The sequence below is a fragment of the Chaetodon trifascialis genome, chromosome 17 (genome assembly GCF_039877785.1).
Source record: "Chaetodon trifascialis isolate fChaTrf1 chromosome 17, fChaTrf1.hap1, whole genome shotgun sequence".
NCBI classification, from domain to species: Eukaryota; Metazoa; Chordata; class Actinopteri; order Chaetodontiformes; family Chaetodontidae; genus Chaetodon; species Chaetodon trifascialis.
In genome coordinates, this window is record NC_092072.1 from 176,761 (window position 1) to 201,007 (window position 24,247).

At 47.3% G+C, this 24,247-nt stretch overlaps 1 protein-coding gene across 3 annotated transcripts in view; it reads right to left on the reverse strand.

The window, feature by feature from the left end:
- The window catches only part of rims2b (regulating synaptic membrane exocytosis 2b), a 45,250-nt gene extending 23,612 nt beyond the window's left edge, over nucleotides 1–21,638 (reverse strand). The window contains exons 1-10 of one of the 3 annotated variants that reach the window (XM_070984499.1): nucleotides 21,387–21,638; nucleotides 20,952–21,139; nucleotides 18,667–18,699; nucleotides 18,369–18,470; nucleotides 16,269–16,479; nucleotides 13,705–13,862; nucleotides 11,332–11,512; nucleotides 9,111–9,348; nucleotides 8,684–8,962; nucleotides 1,181–1,245 (exon numbers count right to left, since the gene is read on the reverse strand). In XM_070984499.1, the coding sequence (XP_070840600.1) occupies nucleotides 1,181–1,245; nucleotides 8,684–8,962; nucleotides 9,111–9,348; nucleotides 11,332–11,512; nucleotides 13,705–13,862; nucleotides 16,269–16,479; nucleotides 18,369–18,470; nucleotides 18,667–18,699; nucleotides 20,952–21,127 (1,443 nt within the window). In that variant the 5' untranslated portion in view covers nucleotides 21,128–21,139; nucleotides 21,387–21,638. Of the gene's footprint in view, nucleotides 1–1,180; nucleotides 1,246–8,683; nucleotides 8,963–9,110; nucleotides 9,349–11,331; nucleotides 11,513–12,489; nucleotides 12,722–13,704; nucleotides 13,863–16,268; nucleotides 16,480–18,368; nucleotides 18,471–18,666; nucleotides 18,700–20,951; nucleotides 21,140–21,386 lie in introns of those variants that run through there. The other 2 variants (XM_070984501.1, XM_070984500.1) reach the window with 2 other exon arrangements.
- Between the last annotated feature and the right edge of the window lie 2,609 nt (nucleotides 21,639–24,247).

Here is a 24,247-nt window from a genome sequence, read left to right on the forward strand (position 1 = left end):
ACTTTCACTGCATTAAAAATGCTTTGCTTGCTTTGAGTGCATTAACAGTAGCACACCCTCTCTAGAACTTGAGCTTGAACTCAGATGTACAGTTCAGCTGACATTTCAACTGCTTTTGAGACTGAGGCACCAACTTTACATTAAGTTACACTTCAAATTAAATTCCTCATTTACACTTCATCTGCTTTCAGATGATACTTCAAATGATTTGTGTTGTTTCGAACAAATGACAGAAGGTTTTACAATTCATTGACATTTACATTGTACACTTCCCCAGACAGCCCATCATGCCAGCTGCTTTCACCTCTGACAGCCCACCGCTGTCAGTGTTCACATTCATACGAGCCGCCGACTGACGCTTCGCTGTGACACTGGAATTTAAAATGCTTTCAGCAAGTACATGATCAACACCTCTGGCAGACACTTCAAAGCCTTTCAGTGCTTCGACTTCCCCTCTTTATAGTGATCACATCTGAAACGGTCAGTGTAAGAGCACACTTCAGTGTCTTTCAGAAAATGTCACTTGTCAGCATTACAACTTTTACACACTTCATTTTATCGTAAGAAACTAAACTGGAAGCTCATAAAATGTTCAAGTTCTGCTGTTTGGACTGAACTGACGCTGCTCTCTGCTCACAGCCTCCCACTTCAGGTTCCAGTTCTCTAACAGTTCATACATCATCACAGGTAACACAGGTGTAACTCCCTGGAACAGAAATAAGAGTGGCAGAGGAACAAAAGAAGAACAAGAACAAGAGTGGAATAAAAAGCTGAAAGAACCACACAGAAACAAAAGAGGACAAACAAGCTGACTGGCCCAGTGATCAGGTGACATGCAACACTGGTTCTTTATTGGGCCAGGGATGGCAGACAGGTAGAGGACGGCAGACAGGTAGAGGATGGCAGACAGGTAGAGGATGGCAGACAGGTAGAGGATGGCAGACAGGTAGAGGACGGCAGACAGGTAGAGGATGGCAGACAGGTAGAGGATGGCAGACAGGTAGAGGATGGCAGACAGGTAGAGGATGGCAGACAGGTAGAGGACGGCAGACAGGTAGAGGACGGCAGACAGGTAGAGGACGGCAGACAGGTAGAGGACGGCAGACAGGTAGAGGATGGCAGACAGGTGGGGGCAGAGCTAGAAGGACGGATTAATGGAGGGGGTGGGGCTTCGTCCTACCATAGACATCAGCGCAGGTTCACCGTGCCAGGGACCATGATCCCACCACTGGCTGTCCATGTCTCCTAGCAACCAGACACCAAAGAGGAAAGAAGAGGTCAGAGGTCAAACATTCATTGAAGCCATTTCAAACTGAGACCTAATTAACTTATAACTGATAAACTCATTCCTCCATTCGATTTGATGGTCACAACCACCACCAATTGATTCCAGTCGGCCATATTTGTCACATGTTGTATCCTCTTACCTGTTTACTGTCATTGATCAAAAAATAAATCAAAACATCTGGAAGTGTTCCAAACATGTTTGAGCTCATGGAAAGCAAACTGAACAGAGAAGAAGAAGTATTTTGTTTCTCTTTCTTTTCTTACAGGTGGGGCTGAAGGACCTGACTCCTGTTGAACCAGTGCATCAGTCCAGTCCTGTCCCAGTCAGCACATTATTCCAGGTCTACAGCCCAGCAGTTCCCCCAGAACACAGCTTTACAGAGGACGAGCGGCAGCAGCACGAAGCAAAAACATTCTGTCAGAGAAAAATGCCATTCAAATGCTCCATTGTGTCACGCTCTTCATCGTGTCACGCTCTTCACCGTGTCACGCTCTTCACCGTGTCACGCTCTTCATCGTGTCACGCTCTTCACCGTGTCACGCTCTTCACCGTGTCACGCTCTTCACCGTGTCACGCTCTTCATCGTGTCACACTCTTCATCGTGTCACGCTCTTCATCGTGTCACACTCTTCATCATGTCACGCTCTTCATCGTGTCACACTCTTCATCGTGTCATGCTCTTCATCATGTAACACTCTTTGTGTCACGCTCTTCATCGTGTCACACTCTTCATAGTGTCACGCTCTTCATCGTGCTACACTCTTCATGGTGTCACGCTCTTCATCGTGCTACACTCTTCATGGTGTCACGCTCTTCATCGTGCTACACTCTTCATGGTGTCACGCTCTTCATCGTGCTACACTCTTCGTCGTGTCACACTTTTCATCTCATCATTTCTATGTCTTTCTTAATTTCACAGGCTGTGATTTAAATTTTCCAAATTTGAATTAACATTTGAATATTGTCTACTTTCGAGCAGGTCAAGCCTTCGAAAATCTCAAACAGCTTTTCCTCTTTAATTTTAACATGGTCATCAAACACACATATGTGTGTGTGACCATATATTCTCAGTCAAACAACATAAACATAAATGGACAATTATAATGCTATTGTGGAATCACATTTTCAATTTCAAGATACTGTCATTTTATTGTTATCTGCGGGCTTCCACAGTATAGGCTCAATACACAATTGTACCGCCCCCCCTTAGTTACTGTTGCTAGGTTGGACAAGGTCAACAAAAATAAAATGTTCTGTTTAGTCGGGTGCTGCAGTGTGTATCCAGACTGCATAGCTTCAAAAGGCCGACAGCACGAACGTCAGTATGTGATAAAAGATGTATTCATGATGTTAACTTTCATGAACAGGACAAAACGACTGCGCGGACTCAAGCCAAGTCCTCTCCTCGTCTCACCTTCTTTGACTCAGGCAACTTTTCCCATTGGGACATCTTTTCTATCCAAATAAAGAACACTGTCTGCATTACCATAAAAATGAGGAGGAACCATCCATCCATCCATCCATCCATCCATCCATCCATCCATCCATCCATCCATCTTCTATACCGCCTATCCCACAGGTCTCAAACTCATTCCACAAAGGGCCGAGTGGCTGAAGGTTTTCTTTCCAACCAAGCAGCAGCACACCAGACTTGACTCATTTCATCAGCTGATCTCAGTCTTCAGACAGCTGATTGGTCAGACTGCGTGCTCTTGATTGGTTGGAGGAAAAACCTGCAGCCACACAGAATGAGTTTGACACGCCTGGCCTATCCCTTTCAGGGTTGCGGGGGGCTGGAGCCTATCCCAGCTTCAACGGGCGAGAGGCGGGGTACACCCTGAACCAGTCGCCAGCCGATTGCAGGGCACATACACAACCATTCACATTCACACTCACACTCACACTCACACCTAGGGGCAATTTAGAGTCACCAATCAACCTAATGAGCATGTTTTTGGTCTGTGGGAGGAAGCCGGAGAGAAGCCACGCATGCACGGGAACAACATGCAAACTTCACACAGAAAGGCCCTGCCCGGGGATCGAACCGGCAACCTTCTTGCTGTGAGGCATGCGCACTACCTGCTTGTGCCACCGTGCCAGAGGAGGAACCAACCCTGAATAATACTGCTGATCTGACCTCAGGCTAACTCCTCCTAATGTAGCTGCACAATAGTGAGCTAGTTAGGCAGAATATTGCCATCACTGGCTCTGACACAGTACGAGGGGCCACCTCCTCAGTGGATATACCATGTCAAGCCAATCAACTTACTTAGCCGGGGGGCCCTCGTGTCAATGGTTCACTCCAACACATCACTACATCGCTCATGTGAGCGCTCCTTGTGAGAATGCTAGCAGCTAAGCTGTTGTCATTGTTTTTCCAGTGTAAAACCAATGGATGGATTTGTTTCCAGCTGTCCTCGGACTGAAGAGTTCTTTTGAAAGCTCCAGTGATGAATATATTTTTAATGACAGGGTTGATTTGGAGCCTGTGCTGACTTTGTCATGTTGGTGTGCCTGACGTGAATGACTAGAAGTAGCATGACGAGGACTGTCTGAACTCAGCTGTATTGATCGTCCACAGCTCTCCATGTAATTTTGCATGTGAAAAAGGAGTCAGAGGCCAAGTGTCATCAAACCTAGAGTGACCTCATGTGAGGAGGTGCTAAAAAGCATTGTCATGTTGTCCTTATACAATAAGTAGTAATAGTTTTACATATACTGTTAAACTATATTGTCGTGTTTCATAGCTTTAGTCTGCACATAGAACATCTCGTTATAAAAACAGAAAAACGCAGTGCTGTTAGAGCTGAGGATGGACCAGAGCTGTGCACTGATCATGTCAACATGTGATGCAGCTGTTCAGGTAGAAGTCTGTCATTCCACTGATGTCGAGGACAAACTGCACCGTCAGAGCACACTGAATGTGTGAAAACTGAATTCTGTCAATGATGACATGACATGTTTCCTTACAGTCAGAATGCCGGACTGTTGATCGACATCAATATCCCACAATGCAACACTCAACAGAACTCAGATGACAGTGGCCGTTTCTCAATACCAAGTACGCCAAGTTCGGACTTAAGAACTTGGCAGTTCGGACTTAGCAAGTTCGACTTGGGAGTACAGTCTCTCCAGGACGGGAGGACGCAGGACCGTCATTCTGCAATTGGGACAGCAGCGTACTTGATGACGTTAGCAGGACGACACATCTCCGAAAACTTTGGAGCAAATGTTAAACTACGCGCTATCGTGATGAATCGACCACAGATTTTAAGTCTTAACATCCACTTTCTCACATAAAATAATCTTAAAACCACATTCCGTACTACTAAAACAGCAGTATTTCCAAACTTGTAACTTATAGTTGTGAGTCCTCTCCTCCGGCATCGTTGCGACGAAATGCATTCTGGGATACGTGGTTGCCCCAAGTCCGCACAAGTCACCATCCGATGCATCCTCGATAAAGTGGGAGAGGCAAGAACACATCCGGGTATTTGAGTGTACTTGTCGAGATGCGGACTTGAGAATTGGAACCGTACTTGGACTCAGAGTGATGACGTTTCTCAAGTACACAAGAACACAAGTACAGAGAAGAACGCATATTGAGAAACGGCCATCGTGTCTGTCATGGCCTGTTCAGGCCGTTAATGTTCTAAAAATGCAGTCATGGTTGCAGATAACCAGAGCACATGGTGAAAAAGAAACGCTAAACGTCAGAACACGACTTTGAGTACAGGGCGCTAACTGAACCTGGCCTGGGTCATAGACTGGACTGTTGTTTCAATCCAGCAGATGGTAGTAATGCTACTCTTACGGATGCCAACTACCATAAAACTCAACAGAAGAAGGCAGATACTATTATTGGTCATCAACACACACACACACACACACACACACACACACACACACACACACACACACACACACACACACACACACACATTCGTCTACTCGTCATTTCTTGCCAACACATTTGACCCAATAAAGTATTGAGGACTGCGATTACTAAAACCATACCCTGTACAGGGTGAGTACCAGGCATCATCTCATACTCATCCGAGCACCTGATCAAAAAAGTTATGTGAAAATAGTTCACTGTCAATATCAGAACATAACAGCAACCTTCAGGAGAGGGTTTGAATGTTCAGGAAGCTTCTAGAGCTTCAGGAAGGGGGTCTGACCCTTCAGGAGGGGTACTCAACCTTTAGGAGAGGGTTTGAACATTCAGAAAGCTTCTAGGCTTTCAGGGGGGGCTCTGAAACTTCAAGAAGCTTCTAAATCTTCAGGAGAGGGTCTGAATCACAAGGGGGTCTGAACCTTCAGGAAGGTTCTAAACCCACAGGAGAACATTTGAACCTTCGGGGGCGTCTGAACCTGCTGGAACCTTCAGGAAGGTTCTAAAGCTTCAGGAGGGGGTCTGGACCTTAAGGTAGGTTCTAAACCTTCAGGGGGCTTCTGAACCTTACACCACACAGAGTCTGCACATGTCTAATCCGTCTTTAAACACAACTCCACAAGCAGCTTTAAACACACACCACACACTGCTGTACTCACAGGTTTGTCTGAACGCCATGACGACGAAGAAGCAGAAAGGAGGAGGAGGCTTTAGTAGAAGAATAGGAGGATGAAAAAAAGGAGGAGGATGAAGAGGAGGTGAACCTGCAGCTCCTCTCTCCTCCTTCTCCTCAGAGTGTCAAGGGGTGCTGTGTGCCCTGAGCTCTGCCTGCAGGCTGCAGAGCAGGTCATGCCTGTCTGTAATGAGATTAACTGAGTCTAAACACTGAGTCCATCTTTCTCTTGTCTAATTTAACTGCTTGAAGAAAGATAGCTTCCTTCTTACTGAAAACTTAGCTGATAGAGTTAGCCCGTTGTCGGCCTGCCATTACCCTGTTGTTGGCCTGTTGTTAGCCAGTTATTAGCCCGTTATTAACCTGTTGTTAGCCTGTTGTTGGCAAGTTATTAGCCTGTTGCTAGCCCGCTATTAGGCTGTTGTTAGTCTGCAATTAGCCTGTTGTTAGCTTCTTGTTAGCCTGAGCTGTGGCTTGGTAGGCAGTTTGTTTGGAGGTCAAACTGGTTGGTCAAACAGTTATCTGAATGCTAGTGGACGATGATGAGTCACTGGCAACACTGTAGCCTTGGTCTCCTCCCGCCTTTCAACCAGTTTCAGAGCCACCAAAATCCAGCAGATCACCAAGCAATCCAACAGTTTACCGGGAATCACCAAAACTCATGATGATGAGGATCTATCAAATGTGACAATGTTCAGCAACCCACTCTCTCTCCACTGTCATGTTGATGTCTTGTTGCGTTGCCTCTTGTAGATTCTGATCCTGTTCTTGTGTCTCCACAGTGACTACTGAGGCAGGCTGGATAATCCACACTGTCCACTTTTAATCCACTTGAACAAAAGTGGAGGTGATGATTGATGATGGGCCTGGCAGCCAGGAGGTGGTGTTCTAATCTTGATGTGATTATCAGATGGGTTCTCCAGGAGCCTCCAGGGTTCTCCAGACCCGGGCCAGTCAGGTATGAGGGTCCTTTGAACGTTCTCCTGGTTCTTGTTTCTGCCCAGGTGTCTTCAGAATAGCATCAGCAGAGTCCCTGAGCTGCTCTGTCACCTCTAGACCTGGGAGGAGGAGCCAAGAAACCTCTGAACTAATCAGAGCTCACAATCTTTGATCACATGACTTCTGGCCCAATGAGACAGAGCCAGCAGATTAACTCATCAGCATGATACCTGATTTCCTGAGAGACGACCTGCAGCAACTTCAGCACATTCAGTGATGTTTACTGCAGGAAACTCAATAAGACAGAGCGGCAGAATGGCACCAGCCACCTGGAGAACCCTGGAGAACAGTGAAGACTTAGATACTGCAGGTGAAACCCACACGACAGAAGCTCTACCCTGAAGAACAGTGACAGAACTCTCAAGAATAGAACAATGCCTAAGAGTTGTAGGGGCACCCCATAGAACATCTGCAGAACCCAGTTGAATACCATAAAACACCTCTATAGAACTTTGGCAGAACCCTGCCCTTACTCTTTTTTTTCTTTTTTTCCATCCTTTCTGACAGAACGATGCCAACCACGATCAATCTGTGTGTGTGTGTGTGTGTGTGTGTGTGTGTGTGTGTGTGTGTGTGTGTGTGTGTGTGTGTGTGTGTGTAGATTACACTGAAATGAGACAGAACAGAAACAGCCCCTTGCTGAACTCTAGCCGAACCCTGCAGGGCAGCATAAGAACCAGAAACAGAACCACACAAAATATGAGCTGAATCATCTGGATCTGTGGTGGAACCCAATAGAACAGTAGAAGAAACCCATAGAACTGAAGCAGAACCCCAGGGAACAGAGAAGCCTTGTATAACAGAAGACGATCCACAGAGTGCAGATGCAGAACCCTATAGAGTGGCAGAAATCTGTGGAACAAAAACAACTGAACAGCGACAGAGATCTTGGGAAGAGAAACCGAACCTTCAAACCAGCAATGGAACGATCCAGAACATGAAACGTGAAAGCCTACAGAATAATAGAAGAGGCATGATGAAGCAGAGCCCAACAGAAGAGAACTTCTTTCGGAAGGTAAAGTTCCACCCTCAGAGGTTCTCAGTGTGTTCTAGTGGAAACCCTCTAGTGTCAGTTATAGGAAGTGCAGGGTGAACGTTCTCAGTGTGGAGGTGAACACAGAGTTTATCTGTAAGAAGATTATCACGCTGAGCTAATTAGCATCAGAGAGAGAGAGAGAGAGAACACAGACTCAGTGTCTCTCTCTCTCTCTCTCTCTCTCTCTCTCTCTCTCTCTCTCTCTCTCACTGTCTCTGCTGTCACTCTCCTCTTCCTCTCAAACAAACACAGCTTTTCATATTTAATTCAATGTGAAGTCACTTTCAGCACAATCAATTAATGTTTGGCCACTAGGGGGCAGAAAAACGTCCAAAATCTGTCTTCATAACATGATTTTCTAAGGGGGCTGGTGCAAGAATACAGAAGTTTAAAGTTAAATTATGTGTAATCTTCATCCCGTTATTATTCTGTTAGTACATTAAATTCTTCATGTATTTTGATGAACTTATTCAGCTATTGCCAAGAGCAGCCTGGAAGGTAACACCAACAAACATACCATCAATCAACCAGTTTGATCGAAAAGATGGCGTTCCGTTCCCAAAGCCACAGAAACATCAGGATCACTTTACACCTGTAGAATCTGGTTCCTTCCATCACATCTCGTTAAATGTTCACCATCAGGAAAACAGTGAAAATCTACATTTGAATTTCTCTTTTTTAGATCATATGAGGAAGCTTTAGATGTGGTTTGTCATGAGCCATGTTTACTTCCTCTTTCTAAAACCTGTCCGCCTAGCCTCTGCAGCTAGCAATTAGCATGTAGCCACTTACGGTCGGGCTCGTCACAGCTGGTGTACTCGGATGTCACTAGCTCTTCTTCTGAGCTGCTAAAGCTGCCAATCACGTGCATCTTTGCTATTGTCCGCGCCCTCTGTGCTGTACCCTCATAGGCCGCCTTCCTCTTGAGGGTGGAGCTCGGGTCCAGGTGTTGCTGAGGTAATGGGCTGCGGCGTGGAGATGTGGGGCTGATGTGATTGGCTACTCGGTCTACAGACAACGACCTCTGACCTCCAGATCCAACCAATCCCTGAAGCCGATGCTGACGGAAAGCTGAGAGGGAAATAGGAAGTCACACCGAGTGCCCTTGAAGCAATGACAGGTTGATGGTTTAACTCTGTTAAAAAGCAAGGCACTAACAGGTTGATGGTTCTATTCTCTGTGATGAAGAAAGTCACCAACGTGTCAAATGGGTTCTTACCTGTATTTCTCAGGGTCAGGTGGTCGGGCTCAGCAGATGCCAGGGAGACGTCACTGTGGCGGCGTTGGTGGCGGACCCTGCCAACCTGAGCCAACATCCTCATGGCCTCCTCGCTCGGCTGTGGCTTTACCGGGTAACGAGCCAGGTTCGGGTCACTACGGTAACGAGCCTGAAACTCCTCCTCCTGCTGCCGCCGCCACCGCTCCCGCTCATCCTGAACTTGGTCCAGAGGGTGGTCCTGAACCAGGAAAAGAGAAGACCAGCATCATCTTTATCAAAGTAGTCCTGAGGGTGGAGAGAGGGGAAACATCATGGAGTCAGTAAAGTCTGACCAATTCTCCTGAAGCAGAGTTGGAATGATGGTGATTTCAGCTCTGCTTTTAACACCATCATCCCAACTCTGCTTCAGGAGAAGCTCTCCCAGCTGAGCGTGTCTGACTCCACCTGCAGGTGGATTACAGACTTCCTGTCTGACAGGAAACAGTGCTGAAGCTGGGGAAACACATCGACTCAAGGACCATCAGCACCGGATCCCCTCAGGGCTGCGTTCTTTCTCCTCTGGTCTTCTCCCTGTACACCAACAGCTGCACCTCCAGACACCAGTCCATCAAGCTCCTGAAGTTTGCGGACGACACCACCCTCATCAGACTCATCTCTGATGGCGACGAGTCCGCCTACAGGTGGGAGGTTGACCATCTGGTGACCTGGTGCAACCAGAACAACCTAGAGCTCAACGCTCTAAAGACAGTGGAGATGGTTGTGGACTTTAGGAAGCACTCAGCATCACCTGCCTCCATCACCCTCTGTGACTCCACTATTGACACTGTGGAGTCCTTCCTCTTCCTGGGAACTATCATCTCCCAGGACCTCAAGTGGGAGCCGAACATCAGCTCCCTCATCAAGAAAGCACAGCAGAGGATGTACTTCCTACGGCAACTGAAGAAATTCAGTCTGCCAAAGACAATGATGGTGCACTTCTACACAGCCATCATTGAGTCCATCCTCAGCTCCTCCATCACCATCTGGTACGCTGCTGCCACCACCGAGGACAAGGGCAGACTGCAGCGTGTCTTTAGGTCTGCAGAGAAGGTGATTGGCTGCAATCTCCCATCTCTCCAGGACCTGCACACCTCCAGGACCCTGAGGCGTGCAGGTAAGACTGTGGCTGACCCCTCCCACCCCGGACATCAACTCTTTGAGACACTCCCCTCTGGCAGGAGGCTGCGGTCCATCAGGACCAAAACCTCACGCCACAACAACAGTTTTTTCCCGTCTGCTGTCAGCCTTATTAACAAGGCCTGGAACCCCCCGACACTCCTCACACTCCACCTCTGCCTCATCTGTCACAGTGACACTGCCATGACTCTGTGTGTGACATTAACGCTCTGCTTGGATCTGCTTTCTTGCATCTGCACATTTGTGGACATTTGATTTATCGTACTGTATCACTGCCAGCTGTACTGCTCTATTTATTCTGAAAAACAGACCGTGTATATATATTTATATTGTTATATTTTTTACTTTTTAATCGTTTATTCTTAGAAAATGTGTCATGCACCAACATCCCCAAAACTCCTTGTATGCATAAAATCGTACTTGGCAATAAAGCTTTTTCTGACTGTGATTGTGATTGTGATTGGCCCTCTGGAGTGCAGGAAGGAGGTCAGAGGAGCTTTATCTCACAGACCAATCAGGACCAAAGTTTAAAGGAAAGTCAAATGTGTATGCAGTACACGTATATGTACACACACATTAACATTGTCATGAACTTTTTACATGTGATGCGACAAACCTCCGTAAAGCCGTCAACCTTCATCAGACGTGTGACTGTCAACTGACAGACTCTCATTGGCAGAGAGGAACTGAGAAGAAACGCTGGTGGGTGTTTGAACAAAGTATGTATGTAGAAAAGTCTGATGATTAACCACATGATTATCTTATCTTATCTTATCTTATCTTATCTTATCTTATGATCTGACACCTTCAGCTGAAATCACACAGTACAGTTGTGAAGACGCCATGTCTGCACGCTGACCTCGTGATAATCTCGTTATCTCCAGATGATGAAGCTCATTTTCTCGAGGTAATGAAATAATTAACTTGCAACTGCGAGATGAAAATAATAACACACACAGCTGTTAAAGACCAACACATGAAATAAAAATGTAAAAATTAATGACTGAAAATACTAAATGGACTCTACCTGTACAATCAGACTTACCTGTGAGTGCCAGCGACCTCGTCTGTCTCTGATTGGTTTCCTCCGGGCCTGCGGCCCCTCCTCAATGTTACCATGGCAGCCGCATGGTGAGTGCACACGGCGGTCCGGACCGTGATCAGAGGGAGAGCGAGGCATCCTGCCCCCCCCACCATTGTAATACGACCCAGAGGGGCTTGGCTTCCTGTCATTAACACAGAACAGGACAATCAGAGAGGAGGGACGAGTCCTCTCACTTTGTAACTGTGTAAGCTGGTTCTATGCAGAACCTGAACCTGAGGAACTTCTCCAGACTTTGAGGTTCTTCAGGCCTTCGTCATTAAAGGAAGAGGTCATCGTTTAGAAATGATTCTCTTTGTTTCTGTGGGTGTGTTAGCCTGTGCTAGCTTGTGTATGGTTAGTTTTAATGTGCTAGCCTGTGTGTGTTAGCCTGCGAGCTGTTAGCATTAATGTGTTAGCCTCTGTAGATGAGCATTTAAACCAGCATCTGGAGTCTGGTCACAGGTTTCTGGATTAAAGTCTCGAGTGTTTCTGCCCTCACTGGTGTCTCACGTGAGTGCAATACGAACTGAATAATAAAGAATTTAAAACTAGATTGTCTTAAAGATGGATCAGGTACAGCTGACCTACTTTGTAAACTTTGATTAAAGGGAGCCTGAATAACACTGAAATCCCGACATGAAGGAAACACCATAGTTTGTTCTGCTGTTTGAAACATGATCATATCTTTCATGTCATCCTCTGAGAGTTCACTTGAGTATGAACATAAACACAGAACATAAAATCACAGTTTATTCAATCCCAGCTCAAGGTCCACTTACCTGCCTGCTAATAATCAATAAATACTGATGCATTAATGTTCACCGCTCTAAAGCAGCTGCTACAGATGGAACAGATTTTTAGGACTTGATATACATGAATCTATAATTACACATCATTATGTATTCATTGATCACATTTGGTTTTATTCATCTGAATCTAAAAAGTAAGTGCAGCTCTAGGATGAATGTACTGCAGTAGAAGTTAAAGTAGAAGTTGAGTAAATGTACTTAGTTACTGTGCAGTTACACGAAGCTGCTGAATGAGCCAAACAGACAATAAATAAAGGCTTAAATATCAGCAAAAAGTCTGAAACAAACAGAAAAATGAAGAGTTTCTTACAGTTTGTCGGTTTGAAGCTTCACATCAACGACATGTTCAGTCTCTACACACACACACACACGCACGCACACACACACACACACACACACACACACTCAGCAGATTTATACTTGGAATCTGGATCATAATGGAAGCCCCTCCCATCTCAAGCTGTTAGCCTGTGTTAGCATTTATGTGTTAACAGGTGTTAGCATGCATTGGTAGCCTCGTGTGTGTTAGCCTGTGTGCTATTAGCCTGTATGTTGTTAGCCTGTCCTTTGTTAGTCAGTGTTAGCCTCTGTGTGTGTGTGTGTGTGTGTGTGTGTGTGTGTGTGTGTGTGTGTGTGTGTGTGTGTGTGTGTGTGTGATAGCCAGTGTGCTGTTAGCCTGCGTGTGTTAGCGTCCTGCTGTATTTAGCAGTAATCCTCTCTGAGCTGCAGGATTATTAATCTGTTAATCTGATCGCAGCAGGACTTGGGGTGGGGGGCTTCGCTCTGACGGTAATTAACAGAAAACCAACCTAAAATTAACTAATTAGCAGTGTGACTTTAAAAGAACGGTGTGAGTTTTGGCCTTCCTCGCCTGCTGGACCCTCATGTCCTGGTCGGACTTGAGCTGGGGGCTCAGGAGCCCACCAGATACCAGATTAGAAACCAGAAACAGTGTTTTGACAACAGGGGGAGACATTTTACCAAAGAATGCAGTTAAATGATGTATTATTTGTTTTTATAAGGAGAGTTTTATGTTGAATTTAAAGCACCGAGTTGATGGAACATGTGTGAATCCAAACTTTTTCATGTCCTACGTTTCATTTGATGATAACCATGAATCCATAATAATATGAACATAATAATGTGAAAGATCTCAAATCAAAGTATGCAGCAGTAAAATGACCGTGTACAAGACTGAAGTACTGAATCAATGTTAACAACACTGACAGGAGCAGCTCTGCACACCGAGCATTTTGCTGATAGTACTTCTACTTGAGTACATTTTTAAAGTGGTACTGTTACTTTCACACAAGTAAATGTGTGAAAACTTAACTGGGAGTGAATTACTGAGTTTTTGTTGGTAACATTTGTTGCTGGGGCAGTGATATTACTCTTTATTCTCTGATGCACGTCATTTTATTGTGCCTTAGTTTTCGTTCATTTTTGATCGTTTCTGTGACGACTGAACGGCTCCATCTGCTGATGAAGGCTGTGAAGCACACGGTGCTCTCTGGGTTCTACTGACCGTTCAGTGGCTCCGTTGCTCAGAGGCCTCCTGGCCCCTGGTGGCCCCTGCATTGGTGGGTATGGAACCCCATGTGAGTTGTGGTTGGCAGAGTAAAACTCCCCTGACTGAGTGAGGATCTCCTGCTGCCTCCTGCAGACATTACAAACCCACATCACCTGGAAATAAACCGACAAATACGGTGATTATTGTGTGTCGATCTATGAAAAATATCAGCTCAGATGATTAATACATCACCTGAAACTCAATCAGATATGTTACCTATTTGTCGTAGATAGAACTTTATTGATCCCACATTGGGAAATTAAATTGTTACAGACAGCAAAGAATAAAAGAGACATAGAAGCTCAAAAAGACAATAAAAAACCATAAATATGCACATTATATACAAAAGTATAGGTAGAATATAAACTGACTACAACAAGAAAAACAAGAGCAGACACTGTGGTGAATTATGGGTAAAGAGCGGGGATGTAACGATACATCGAATCTCACGGAGTCACCATAAAAATATGCCTCGATATCGTCGAGGGACTGCAACAGCAGAGGGCGCACGACATGACTCCCATCATCCTTCTGCATGCAAGCCAACGCTGCTAAACACAAGCCCGACAAGAAAATTACGATTGGATGAGTGATGATGAAAAGATCGACTTTCAGGCCTGATGTGAGGAAACATTTCAGGTTTCCTCTTTCAAGAACCGACGATGAAGAAAAAGAAAGTGACAAACACAAAACAACCTGCAAACACCGTCGAACAACGTCAGCGACGCCACAGGAAACACATCAAACACCAGGCGCCAACTGACACGTCGCCACCCAGAAAAGCTCAAATCACACCGGCAGCAGAGCTTCATCCAGACCAAAGGAGGCCGAAAGAAGCTTCTGGAGCTCCGCCTCCCCACAACAGTCCAGAGACTGAAGGCCGTCTCCTGTGGTCCATGATGAATTTCACAGGTTAGGGGACACGCCGGGGCCAAAGTCCACCGAGGACACACTTCAGTGACAGCAGCTCTGGACCGAGAGACCAAAGAAGCAGAGAGCGTCTCAGCGACCACAGACCAGTCATGACAGTCGCAGCTCGTGTGATGAGCAGCCAATGGGAATGAAAGGTTTGGTCCTACAGACGCAGCCTCTCGTCCAATCACACGCTGGACTCCACAGAGCTGAGGTTTGAAATCTGCCGTTTTGGAGCACGACATGAAGAATAACAGCAGTCGTTTTTAACGGCCGAGCCGATTGCCAGACGGAGCACGTTAAAGCTGCCAGCACACAGACTGATCCTGGACCTGTTCACCTGATGGAACAGCTCTTTGAATCCCAAATCAAATCTCATTTGCTTTCTTTCGACTTTATTTAAGAAGGAAGAACTTTTACTTAAAAACTAATTTCATATCAATCAAAACAGCTGTACACAGTTATTAATGAAGGGCACTTTTCAAGTCATTTTTCATTCTCTTTCTTTCTTTCTTTTTTAATATCCCAATAAACAACGTGTATCTTTTCAGTGAGGTATTTTCACACCGTGAGCTTTAGCATCAGCTGGGCGTCAGGTGAGCATCAGGTGAGCATCAGGTGAGCATCAGGTCGGCATCAGCTGGGCGTCAGGTCGGCATCAGCTGGGCGTCAGGTGAGCATCAGCTGGGCGTCAGGTGAGCATCAGGTGAGCATCAGGTCGGCATCAGCTGGGCGTCAGGTCGGCATCAGCTGGGCGTCAGGTGAGCATCAGGTGAGCATCAGCTGGGCGTCAGGTGAGCATCAGGTGAGCATCAGCTGGGCGTCAGGTGAGCATCAGGTGAGCATCAGCTGGGCGTCAGGTGAGCATCAGGTGAGCATCAGCTGGGCGTCAGGTCGGCATCAGCTGGGCGTCAGGTGAGCATCAGGTGAGCATCAGGTCGGCATCAGCTGGGCGTCAGGTCGGCATCAGTTGGGCGTCAGGTCGGCATCAGCTGGGCGTCAGGTCGGCATCAGCTGGGCGTCAGGTGAGCATCAGGTGAGCATCAGCTGGGCGTCAGGTGAGCATCAGGTGAGCATCAGCTGGGCGACAGGTGAGCATCAGGTGAGCATCAGGTGAGCATCACCCGCGTAGGAAATGCCGTTCAGCTCGTGCAGATGAATTGACAGATTGCTGGTTTCGATGTATCTCTCGGCCCTCTGGAGGGAGATTTCACTGCTGATCAGCACTGAACTGGGTACAAAGACACACCGTGTTCTCAACATGGAGGCCTTGGCAGCTGGTTTTGATGTCTGTGGACGGGACGCGGGACTCGTCCTTTCCCTCTCATATGGGTACGTGATACAGTGTGTATGTGTGTGTATTATAATGGGATCATACAACAAAGACTCAGCTGTGACTGGTCCCAGGGTGGACAGCGACTCTCAGTGAAGGTGTGCTGGATGTGCACGTCGGTAGCAAAAAAAACCACAAGAACTAATGTCACATTATTAGATCTCAGGGGGACACGCCCCCTAACACACTGACCTTATTGGCTCTCAGGGGGACACGCCCCCTAACACACTGACCTTATTGGCTCTCAGGGGGACACGCCCCCTAACACACTGACCTTATTGGATCTCAGGGGGACACGCCCACCACAGCGGGCGCAGAAGCGACTCTGACAGTAGCAGCATGCATGGCCGCAGCCGTCCGCAAACTTGGTCTTGTGACAGACGCCGCAGGTGGGAGACTCCGCCCTCACTGTCTGAGCCACCTGAGGCTCCTCCCCCAGTTTCTTCACTTGGTCCTTGTACAGCTCAAACTGACGATGCAACTTCCTGTGGAGAGGTCAGAGGTCAGAGAGGATGGTGTTACTCACATCATTGAGTCTTGAAAGAAAGCTACGACCTGCCAGGTGAGGGTCATGTGACTGACAGAGACTGCTGAGGGCGGCTGGAGGCTAACTTTTGGTAGCATTGATAACTTGTCTACGTGCTGCTTTCTGTGTATGACATCAGTGCAGGTGTGTGGCGATGCTGACTCTCCTGCTAACGTTTCTGTACAAAGTATTTTTCTGACATCACATGACATCACACTTCAGTCTGGATCAGTCATTCGAACAATCAGTTCTATCCCCGGGGGCGCTTTGTGACATCGGAGAGGATCAGCTAACTCACTGACTCTCTTCTGCGGCTCCATGTAGCTGTAATGACAACAGGATGACATCACCAAGACTGTCCAATCAGGGAGCTACCTGTCTGTCTATGTGACTTAATGAGCCTGTTCTGTTCCGCTGTGTAATGGAGGCAGCACAGCGGGGATGTTTACGCACACTCGGTCTATCTGGATCTCAGTTCTTGATGGTTCTGATCCTCCACAGACCTCAATCAGCTCCTGTTCTCACTTCATGTTTCCTTCTCTTGGTTTCAGAGAACACTGAAACAAACCAGAGCTAGAAGACAACCATGGTCAAAGGTCACCTGTCACAGTCACGGTCATACTTCAAAGCTTCACAGACCTGAAGGACAAACTGAAGGTTGTTTGATAAAATGTCAGATCTGTTGTCTGTTTGTTCAAAGTGAGACAGAACACAGACGCTGCAGACGTCTGTCTGTCTGTCTGTCTGTCTGTCTGTCTGTCTGTCTGTCTGTCTGTCTGTCTGTCTGTCTGTCCGTCCGTCTGTACGTCCGTCCGTCCGTCCGTCTGTACGTCTGTCTGTACGTCTGTCTGTACGTCTCTCTGTCCGTCAGTCAGTCAGTCAGTCAGTCAGTCCGTCCCTCCGTCCGTCCGTCCGTCTGTCCGTCTGTCTGTCTGTCAGTCAGTCTGTCCGTCCGTCTGTCTGTCTCTCTGTCTGTCAGTCAGTCTGTCCGTCCGTCCGTCCGTCTGTCTGTCTGTACGTCTGTCCGTCTGTCTGTCTGTACGTCTGTCCGTCTGTCTGTCTGTACGTCTGTCTGTCCGTCTGTCTGTCTGTACGTCTGTCTGCCTGTCTGTCCGTCCGTCCGTCCGTCTGTCTGTCTGTCTGTCTGTAAGTCTGTCTGTCTGTCCGTCTGTCTGTCAGTCTGCCTGTCTGTCTCTCTGTCTGTCAGTCAGTCCGTCCGTCCGTCCGTCCGTCCGTCTGTCTGTCCTAACTCAGCAGACTGTTAACAGACAGGATTCGAGTCGATGTAAATACATTTTCCAGGACTTTTCAAAATGAAATGAGCTTGAGGTTTTCCACAGAGGACAGATGTCATTTAGAGAATCCTACAAAACCTTTTTACGCAGAACAAATAAAGATGTAAAGATGTTTTCCAGGATTTTAAGGAGGTGTGTATTTGTGTCACCTTGAATTCTCCAGGGAAAAGTTTTTCAGGCTTTGTGAGGATATTTGAGACAACAAAGCTGCTCGAAAGGACAGGTTCCTAAAGGACAGGTGTGTGAATAAATGTCCACTTCTGTCCTGGCAAACAGTTTAGACATTCTGGAAAACCTGGAAACCTTAAAACTCCAGGGTGGTAACAAATAAAGGCTAAAAATATACGTCGTAGCCCACAGCTAACTCGCTGACTCCATGGGATATTATACTTCCTGTTTGCATTTCCCAAAGCATCATGGGAACTGTAGCTGTACAGCTTAGAGAACATTATCTCCCAAACAGAAGACAAATCATAACAATTAGAAAATGAAGGAGAGTAATATCACTCAGAATAACGATGGTCTTTTTCTTCTTCTTGTGTTTTTTACTCACGTCTGCGACTCGTCCTCAGTTGGACTTTTAACCTGCAGAACTTCAGACACGTTGGCTGCAACGTTATTGACCAACTGACTGAACCCGGAGAACGGATTCCACCTGTCCAGGTAACACAAACAGTCAGCTGACAGGAAGTAGTTTGTGGGTTTGGGAAACAGGAACTACTTTAATATGGTTGTCATTTTGGGGAAACAGGAAGTAGTTTGAGGTGGCCAGTTTGGGAAATGGAAAGTAGACTCAGGTGGGCCCAGGACAGATGCACTCTGGGAGGTGTAGTTCTTACTGAGGTACTTACGAGGTGGGTGGAGGTTTCAAGTCCTCCTGATCCCTGCAAGCACACGATGATGATGAAATAAATGTCAGAACAGAAACAAAGATAAAAACTGAAGCATCAAATGATGAAAACATGAAGAAGATGAGGAAGTGAGCTGCGATCAATCAAACTGATCAGTGATCAGTTTCATGTGTTTGTTGGGGGATCAATAGAGCAGCTTCTGATGGGATGATGAAAAAAACTTCAGACACACACACACACACACACACACACACAGACGCAGACACACACACACACAGATGCAGACACACACACACACACACACACAGACGCAGACACACACACACACACACACACAGACGCAGACACACACACACACACACACACACACACACACACACACACACACACACACACACACACACACACACAGACGCACACACACACACACACACACACACACAGACGCAGACACACACACACACACACACACACACACACACACACACACACACACACACACACACACACACACACACACACACAGACGCACACACACACACACACACACACACACAGACGCAGACACACACACACACACACACACACACACACACACACACACACACACACACACACACACACAGCCACTACAAGCACCAGCAGAGCAACACAAACTGTCAGCTGATCAATAATTAATAATCAGCAATCGATCAGCCGTCCACACATTCAGCCACAGTAACATTAAATCACATCACATCAGGACCACAGAGTCTGCAGAGGAATGTCCAGCAAGGCATTCTGGGTAATGTTTATGTGCGTTAGCCTCTGGCTAAACGCTGTGCATCAACGCCGCCGTCGCTGCCTACAGCACATCCTGTGATCGATTGATCCTTTATGCCGAATCCACATGGCTGCTCCTCGCCTCACCCCCTGCTGCACCTCGCCTCACCCCCTGCTGCACCTCGCCTCACCCCCTGCTGCTGTCTGTGGAGGAGCAGAGCAGAGCTGCTCCTCACTCACATCTGACTGTGTGAAAAACGTTGATGCTAATCTGAGAGATGCTAACATGCTAACACCAACATACAGGCCGATCTGTGAGCCAACAACATCAGCCGCCTGCAGGCAGGCCCTGCGGGTCTCCTCACACACCTGTTCTAAGTCACGTCTTCACCTGTGGCGCCCCCGTGAGGAGGCTTCTGTCCGGCTGAACGTCTGTTACAGACCGGGTCCTGTACTTTCACCAGGGTCAAACGTGAAGATTTCACTCCGATCATCAAACAATGAAACACTTTGCATGAAGAGATTCTTCTTCAGAGAAAATCATTAAGACTGAGTGACAGTGAAAGTCGGCCTGAGGCAGCTCGTCACACAGAGCGGCCACAAACGCAACTACAGCCACAGAAGACAACTCCATAGAACAGACCCTCTGTATACAGAGTGTGTGTGTGCTGTGTGTATGTGTGTGTGAGGAAAAACAGCAGCACACACACACACACACAGAGAAAGGACATTACACAATCTGTCTTCACAATAAAAGCTTCAACATGTCAGGGTCATTGATGTGTTTTCTCAGGAGAAGAAGAGGAAAGAAGCGCCAACAGCTCAACCACCATCAGCTTCCTGTTCACGGCTCGGCGTGAACAGGAAGCATGATGGCTCCGTTCCATTCAGTGCACATCAGCAGGGGGGCGGAGGCCTGTAGATCAGAGGGTACGACCCGATGACGGGTCCACAGACCTCAGGTCAGATCAGAGGGTACGACCCGATGACGGGTCCACAGACCTCAGGTCAGATCAGAGGGTACGACCCGATGACGGGTCCACAGACCTCAGGTCAGATCAGATGGTACGACCCAATGAAGGGTCCACAGACCTCAGGTCAGATCAGAGGGTACGACCCGATGACGGGTCCACAGACCTCAGGTCAGATCAGATGGTACGACCCAATGAAGGGTCCACAGACCTCAGGTCAGATCAGAGGGTACGACCCGATGACGGGTCCACAGACCTCAGGTCAGATCAGATGGTACGACCCGATGACGGGTCCACAGACCTCAGGTCAGATCAGATGGTACGACCTGATGACGGGTCCACCTTCCTTTTCACTTCACATGACGTCACTGGGAGCTTGAACAAATAGTCAATCGATAAGAGGGTGGGTTTCATTTTGAAAATTCAGGCCGGAGACGCTGTGCTTTTATTTTGTCTGACCTGACAAAAACAAACCCGCGAACACAGCAGCTGATCATCAGTGATCAATAATCAATGAGGAGAGCTGTCAGAGAGGAGCGCGTGTCTCCGTACTTGAGCATGCTCTGTTCCTTCTCCTCCTCCTTCTTCTGCCTCTCCATCACCGACAGGATGATGCTCCGCTCGTCCTCCGTCAGGTGGCTGAGGTCCGGCAGCTCCGGCCCAGGTCCCGGTCCCGGTCCCTGTCCCGGTCCCGGTCCCGGCCCGGCCCCGGGTGGCGGCCCAGACATCCTGACTATGAGCTGCTGAAAGAGAGGGAAGCAGTCAGTGACTGAAGGACGTCACCACATCAATCACGAGAAGAAGAGTCACTGATGGCGATGGTGGTGATGAAGGCCACAGAGCTGCACGGTGTTCGGATTATTTTGACCAGCTCCAGGTGGATTCAGCGGCTGTGCGTGACGCTCTGTGACCGGGCACAGCAGCGGTCAGAGAGCCGGTCCTGCAGAACATCCACCTGTGACACCTCCGTGCATCAGCCCCACTCACCGACAGGCGCAGCGGCGTCCTCTCCCCTGTTTACACCGCGGTCATGTCGCCTCCTCCGGGGTTCAGCGGCGGCGGCGGCTCCGGTCTGCTCTCCATCCAGGCGGCGGCTCTCATCTCCGCTCCTCCACGGCGATGCGGCCCTCGAGCTGGGCCTGCAGTTGTCGCGGCGTCCCGCTGCGGTTCCTCGTTTCTTCGCAGTGATAATGGAGACGGAGAGCAGAAAACAATTAAATCCTCCATAGGCTGAGGAGGAGGAGGAGGCGGGGCTACGGCGTGACGGCGTTACGCACAACAAAGATCAGCTGGTCGTGGGGGGGTGGGGGCGCTAAACATAGGACTGCAGCCAAAGATAGACATGCAAAGACATGATCCAATAGTCAATCAATGAGCTGATCGATTAACACATACGCTGATCATCAACTGATTTACTGACAAGTACTCAGATCCAAGTATTTATACGACAACATCAGAATACTCTGCATGAGAAGTCCTGTCAGTTATTCCACAGAACAACAAAAAGTGATCACATGAACGATCAATCTGTGACGTCACTGAAACGTTCATACACGAGGCAACTGCAACCAAAACCCCAAGAATAAAACTGGAGTTTCGGGTTTTTTATTAGTGTCTCAGGTCGTTAACGTGAGATAAAATCTCTGAAAGCAGAATCAGACAGAACACGAGTTATCGTCCTCAGGTGACCTCGTGTGCAGTAACGTAGAACAGAACAGGTGAGTACAGGAAGTACAGGTGATGCACATCAATATAAACAGACTGTGATGTTTAAGCACGTGAACAGTTAGAAAACTCGTATGTTTACTGCAGCCTGTGCCATGTTCAGCAGGTTGTCGCGTATCAGTCACGTCCTGGTGGCTTTCACTGCTTCCACAGTGAACCATCAGGACACTTCATGGTTTCATCTGGGTCCAGTTTCAGTCCTGGAACCTTGAAGCTGTGACTCTGGTGAGGAGGGGGCTGAGGTGGTAGCGACATGACGGGGGAGGACTGTCATGGCTGCGTTGATGCAGGCGATCACATCGTTCTTCTGTGGATGATGTTCATGCTCTTGGACCTTCTCCTTGTGTCCACTGATGCGATCTCGTCTCAGGGGTTCATGTGTGTCAGTGTTGCTGAGTAGCGTGGAGACCCTGGAACGGTGGTCTTTGTTGTGGTGACAGCACAGCCTTCATGTTGGAGAGGACGCCGGATACCTTCAGCCTCTCTGTTCAGTTGATTCCGTTGCAGTGATGACTTTGGTGGTTGGTGTGGAATTACCTTTGTTTGGCCTCCAGGTAAGTAGATCCACTCTCTCTGCACAGTGAAGAGGACGAGAGCCAGCACAGAGCAGCACTCTGACACTCACCACCCACTGCACCATCAGGTAGGACTCACCTGGACCCCGCAGCACCGAGCTGAGATTGGACCGTTCTCAAGCACAAACATCTGAGAGATCCACTTAAAGCGCACTCATCCTCTCACTGGGCCTTTGTGAAAAGATCCAGGAGGAACCGCAACGCTGCAGGTGACGAGGAAAAGAAGAACATGCGTGAGAACATCGTCACTGTCTGGAGTTTCTGAGACTCAGGAGGATCTTCAACAAACACCAAGGCCAGAAACACACGAAGGCTGTTTGTGCCCACTTCAGCGTGTGATGACACACCACGGACACACACATTGTCTGGTTTGGGAGTCCTTTATTTCAGACATCTGCTCGTGACTGTTTTAACCAGGAACATCTGTTGACATCGGACATGTTTAAATGTCTTCTGTCCAGTGAAACGCTGTTTCCACCTCTCCTCCCTCCCTCTCTCCTCTCCTGAGAGTTTATTTCAACCAAACCAGACTTAGTGATGATTGTTGGAGCAGTCCAGGACAAAAAGGTCTGTCCCTGCAGGATCGTCCCCATCATGCCGTCAGACACGTCTTAGAACAATCTGAGCTGTCAGTGGCAGAAACAAGCACTTTCGTGACGGCGTGGAGGGATTACACCGCAGCTCGGTTCACAGCGGATAATATCTGACGTGACTTTCTCCCGTTTGTCCGGAACATTAAATCTTCGAGGACACAACTGACTGGGAGATGTAGTCCAGCGTAACATTAACAGTTTGGCTACCGAGAGAAAGAAGTGACAGACTAAAGCATCTGATTGGTCGATCGTTAACCTCACGGAGTGCAAGTGTAGACAAGGACCTCAGATATCCCTCGTGTGCTCACTAATGTTGGCAGACCTGGTTTCAGGTGTTCTGCGCTTATTGAGGGAATAAAATGCAAACTGCAAACCTCAAACTAGAGTCCAACGCCCCCCTTGAAGATTTGGAGCTTCACTGTCTAATGCGTCTCGTGATTCCTTTGGACGTTTTGAATGAATAAACAAACATGAACAAACATGAAACAAACATGAACAAACAAACAAACATGAACAAACATGAAACAAACATGAACAAACAAACAAACATGAACAAACATGAAACAAACATGAACAAACAAACACACATGAACAAACATGAAACAAACATGAATAAACAAACATGAACAAACAAACAAACATAAACAAACATGAAACAAACATGAACAAACAAACATGAACAAACGTGAATAAACAAACATGAACAAACATGAATAAACAAACATGAACATGAAACAAACATGAACAAACAAACATGAACAAACATGAAACAAACATGAACAAACAAACAAACATGAAACAAACATGAACAAACAAACATGAACAAACAAACAAACATGAAACAAACATGAATAAACAAACATGAACAAACATGAACAAACAAACAAACATAAACAAACATGAACAAACATGAACAAACAAACATGAACAAACAAACAAACATGAAACAAACATG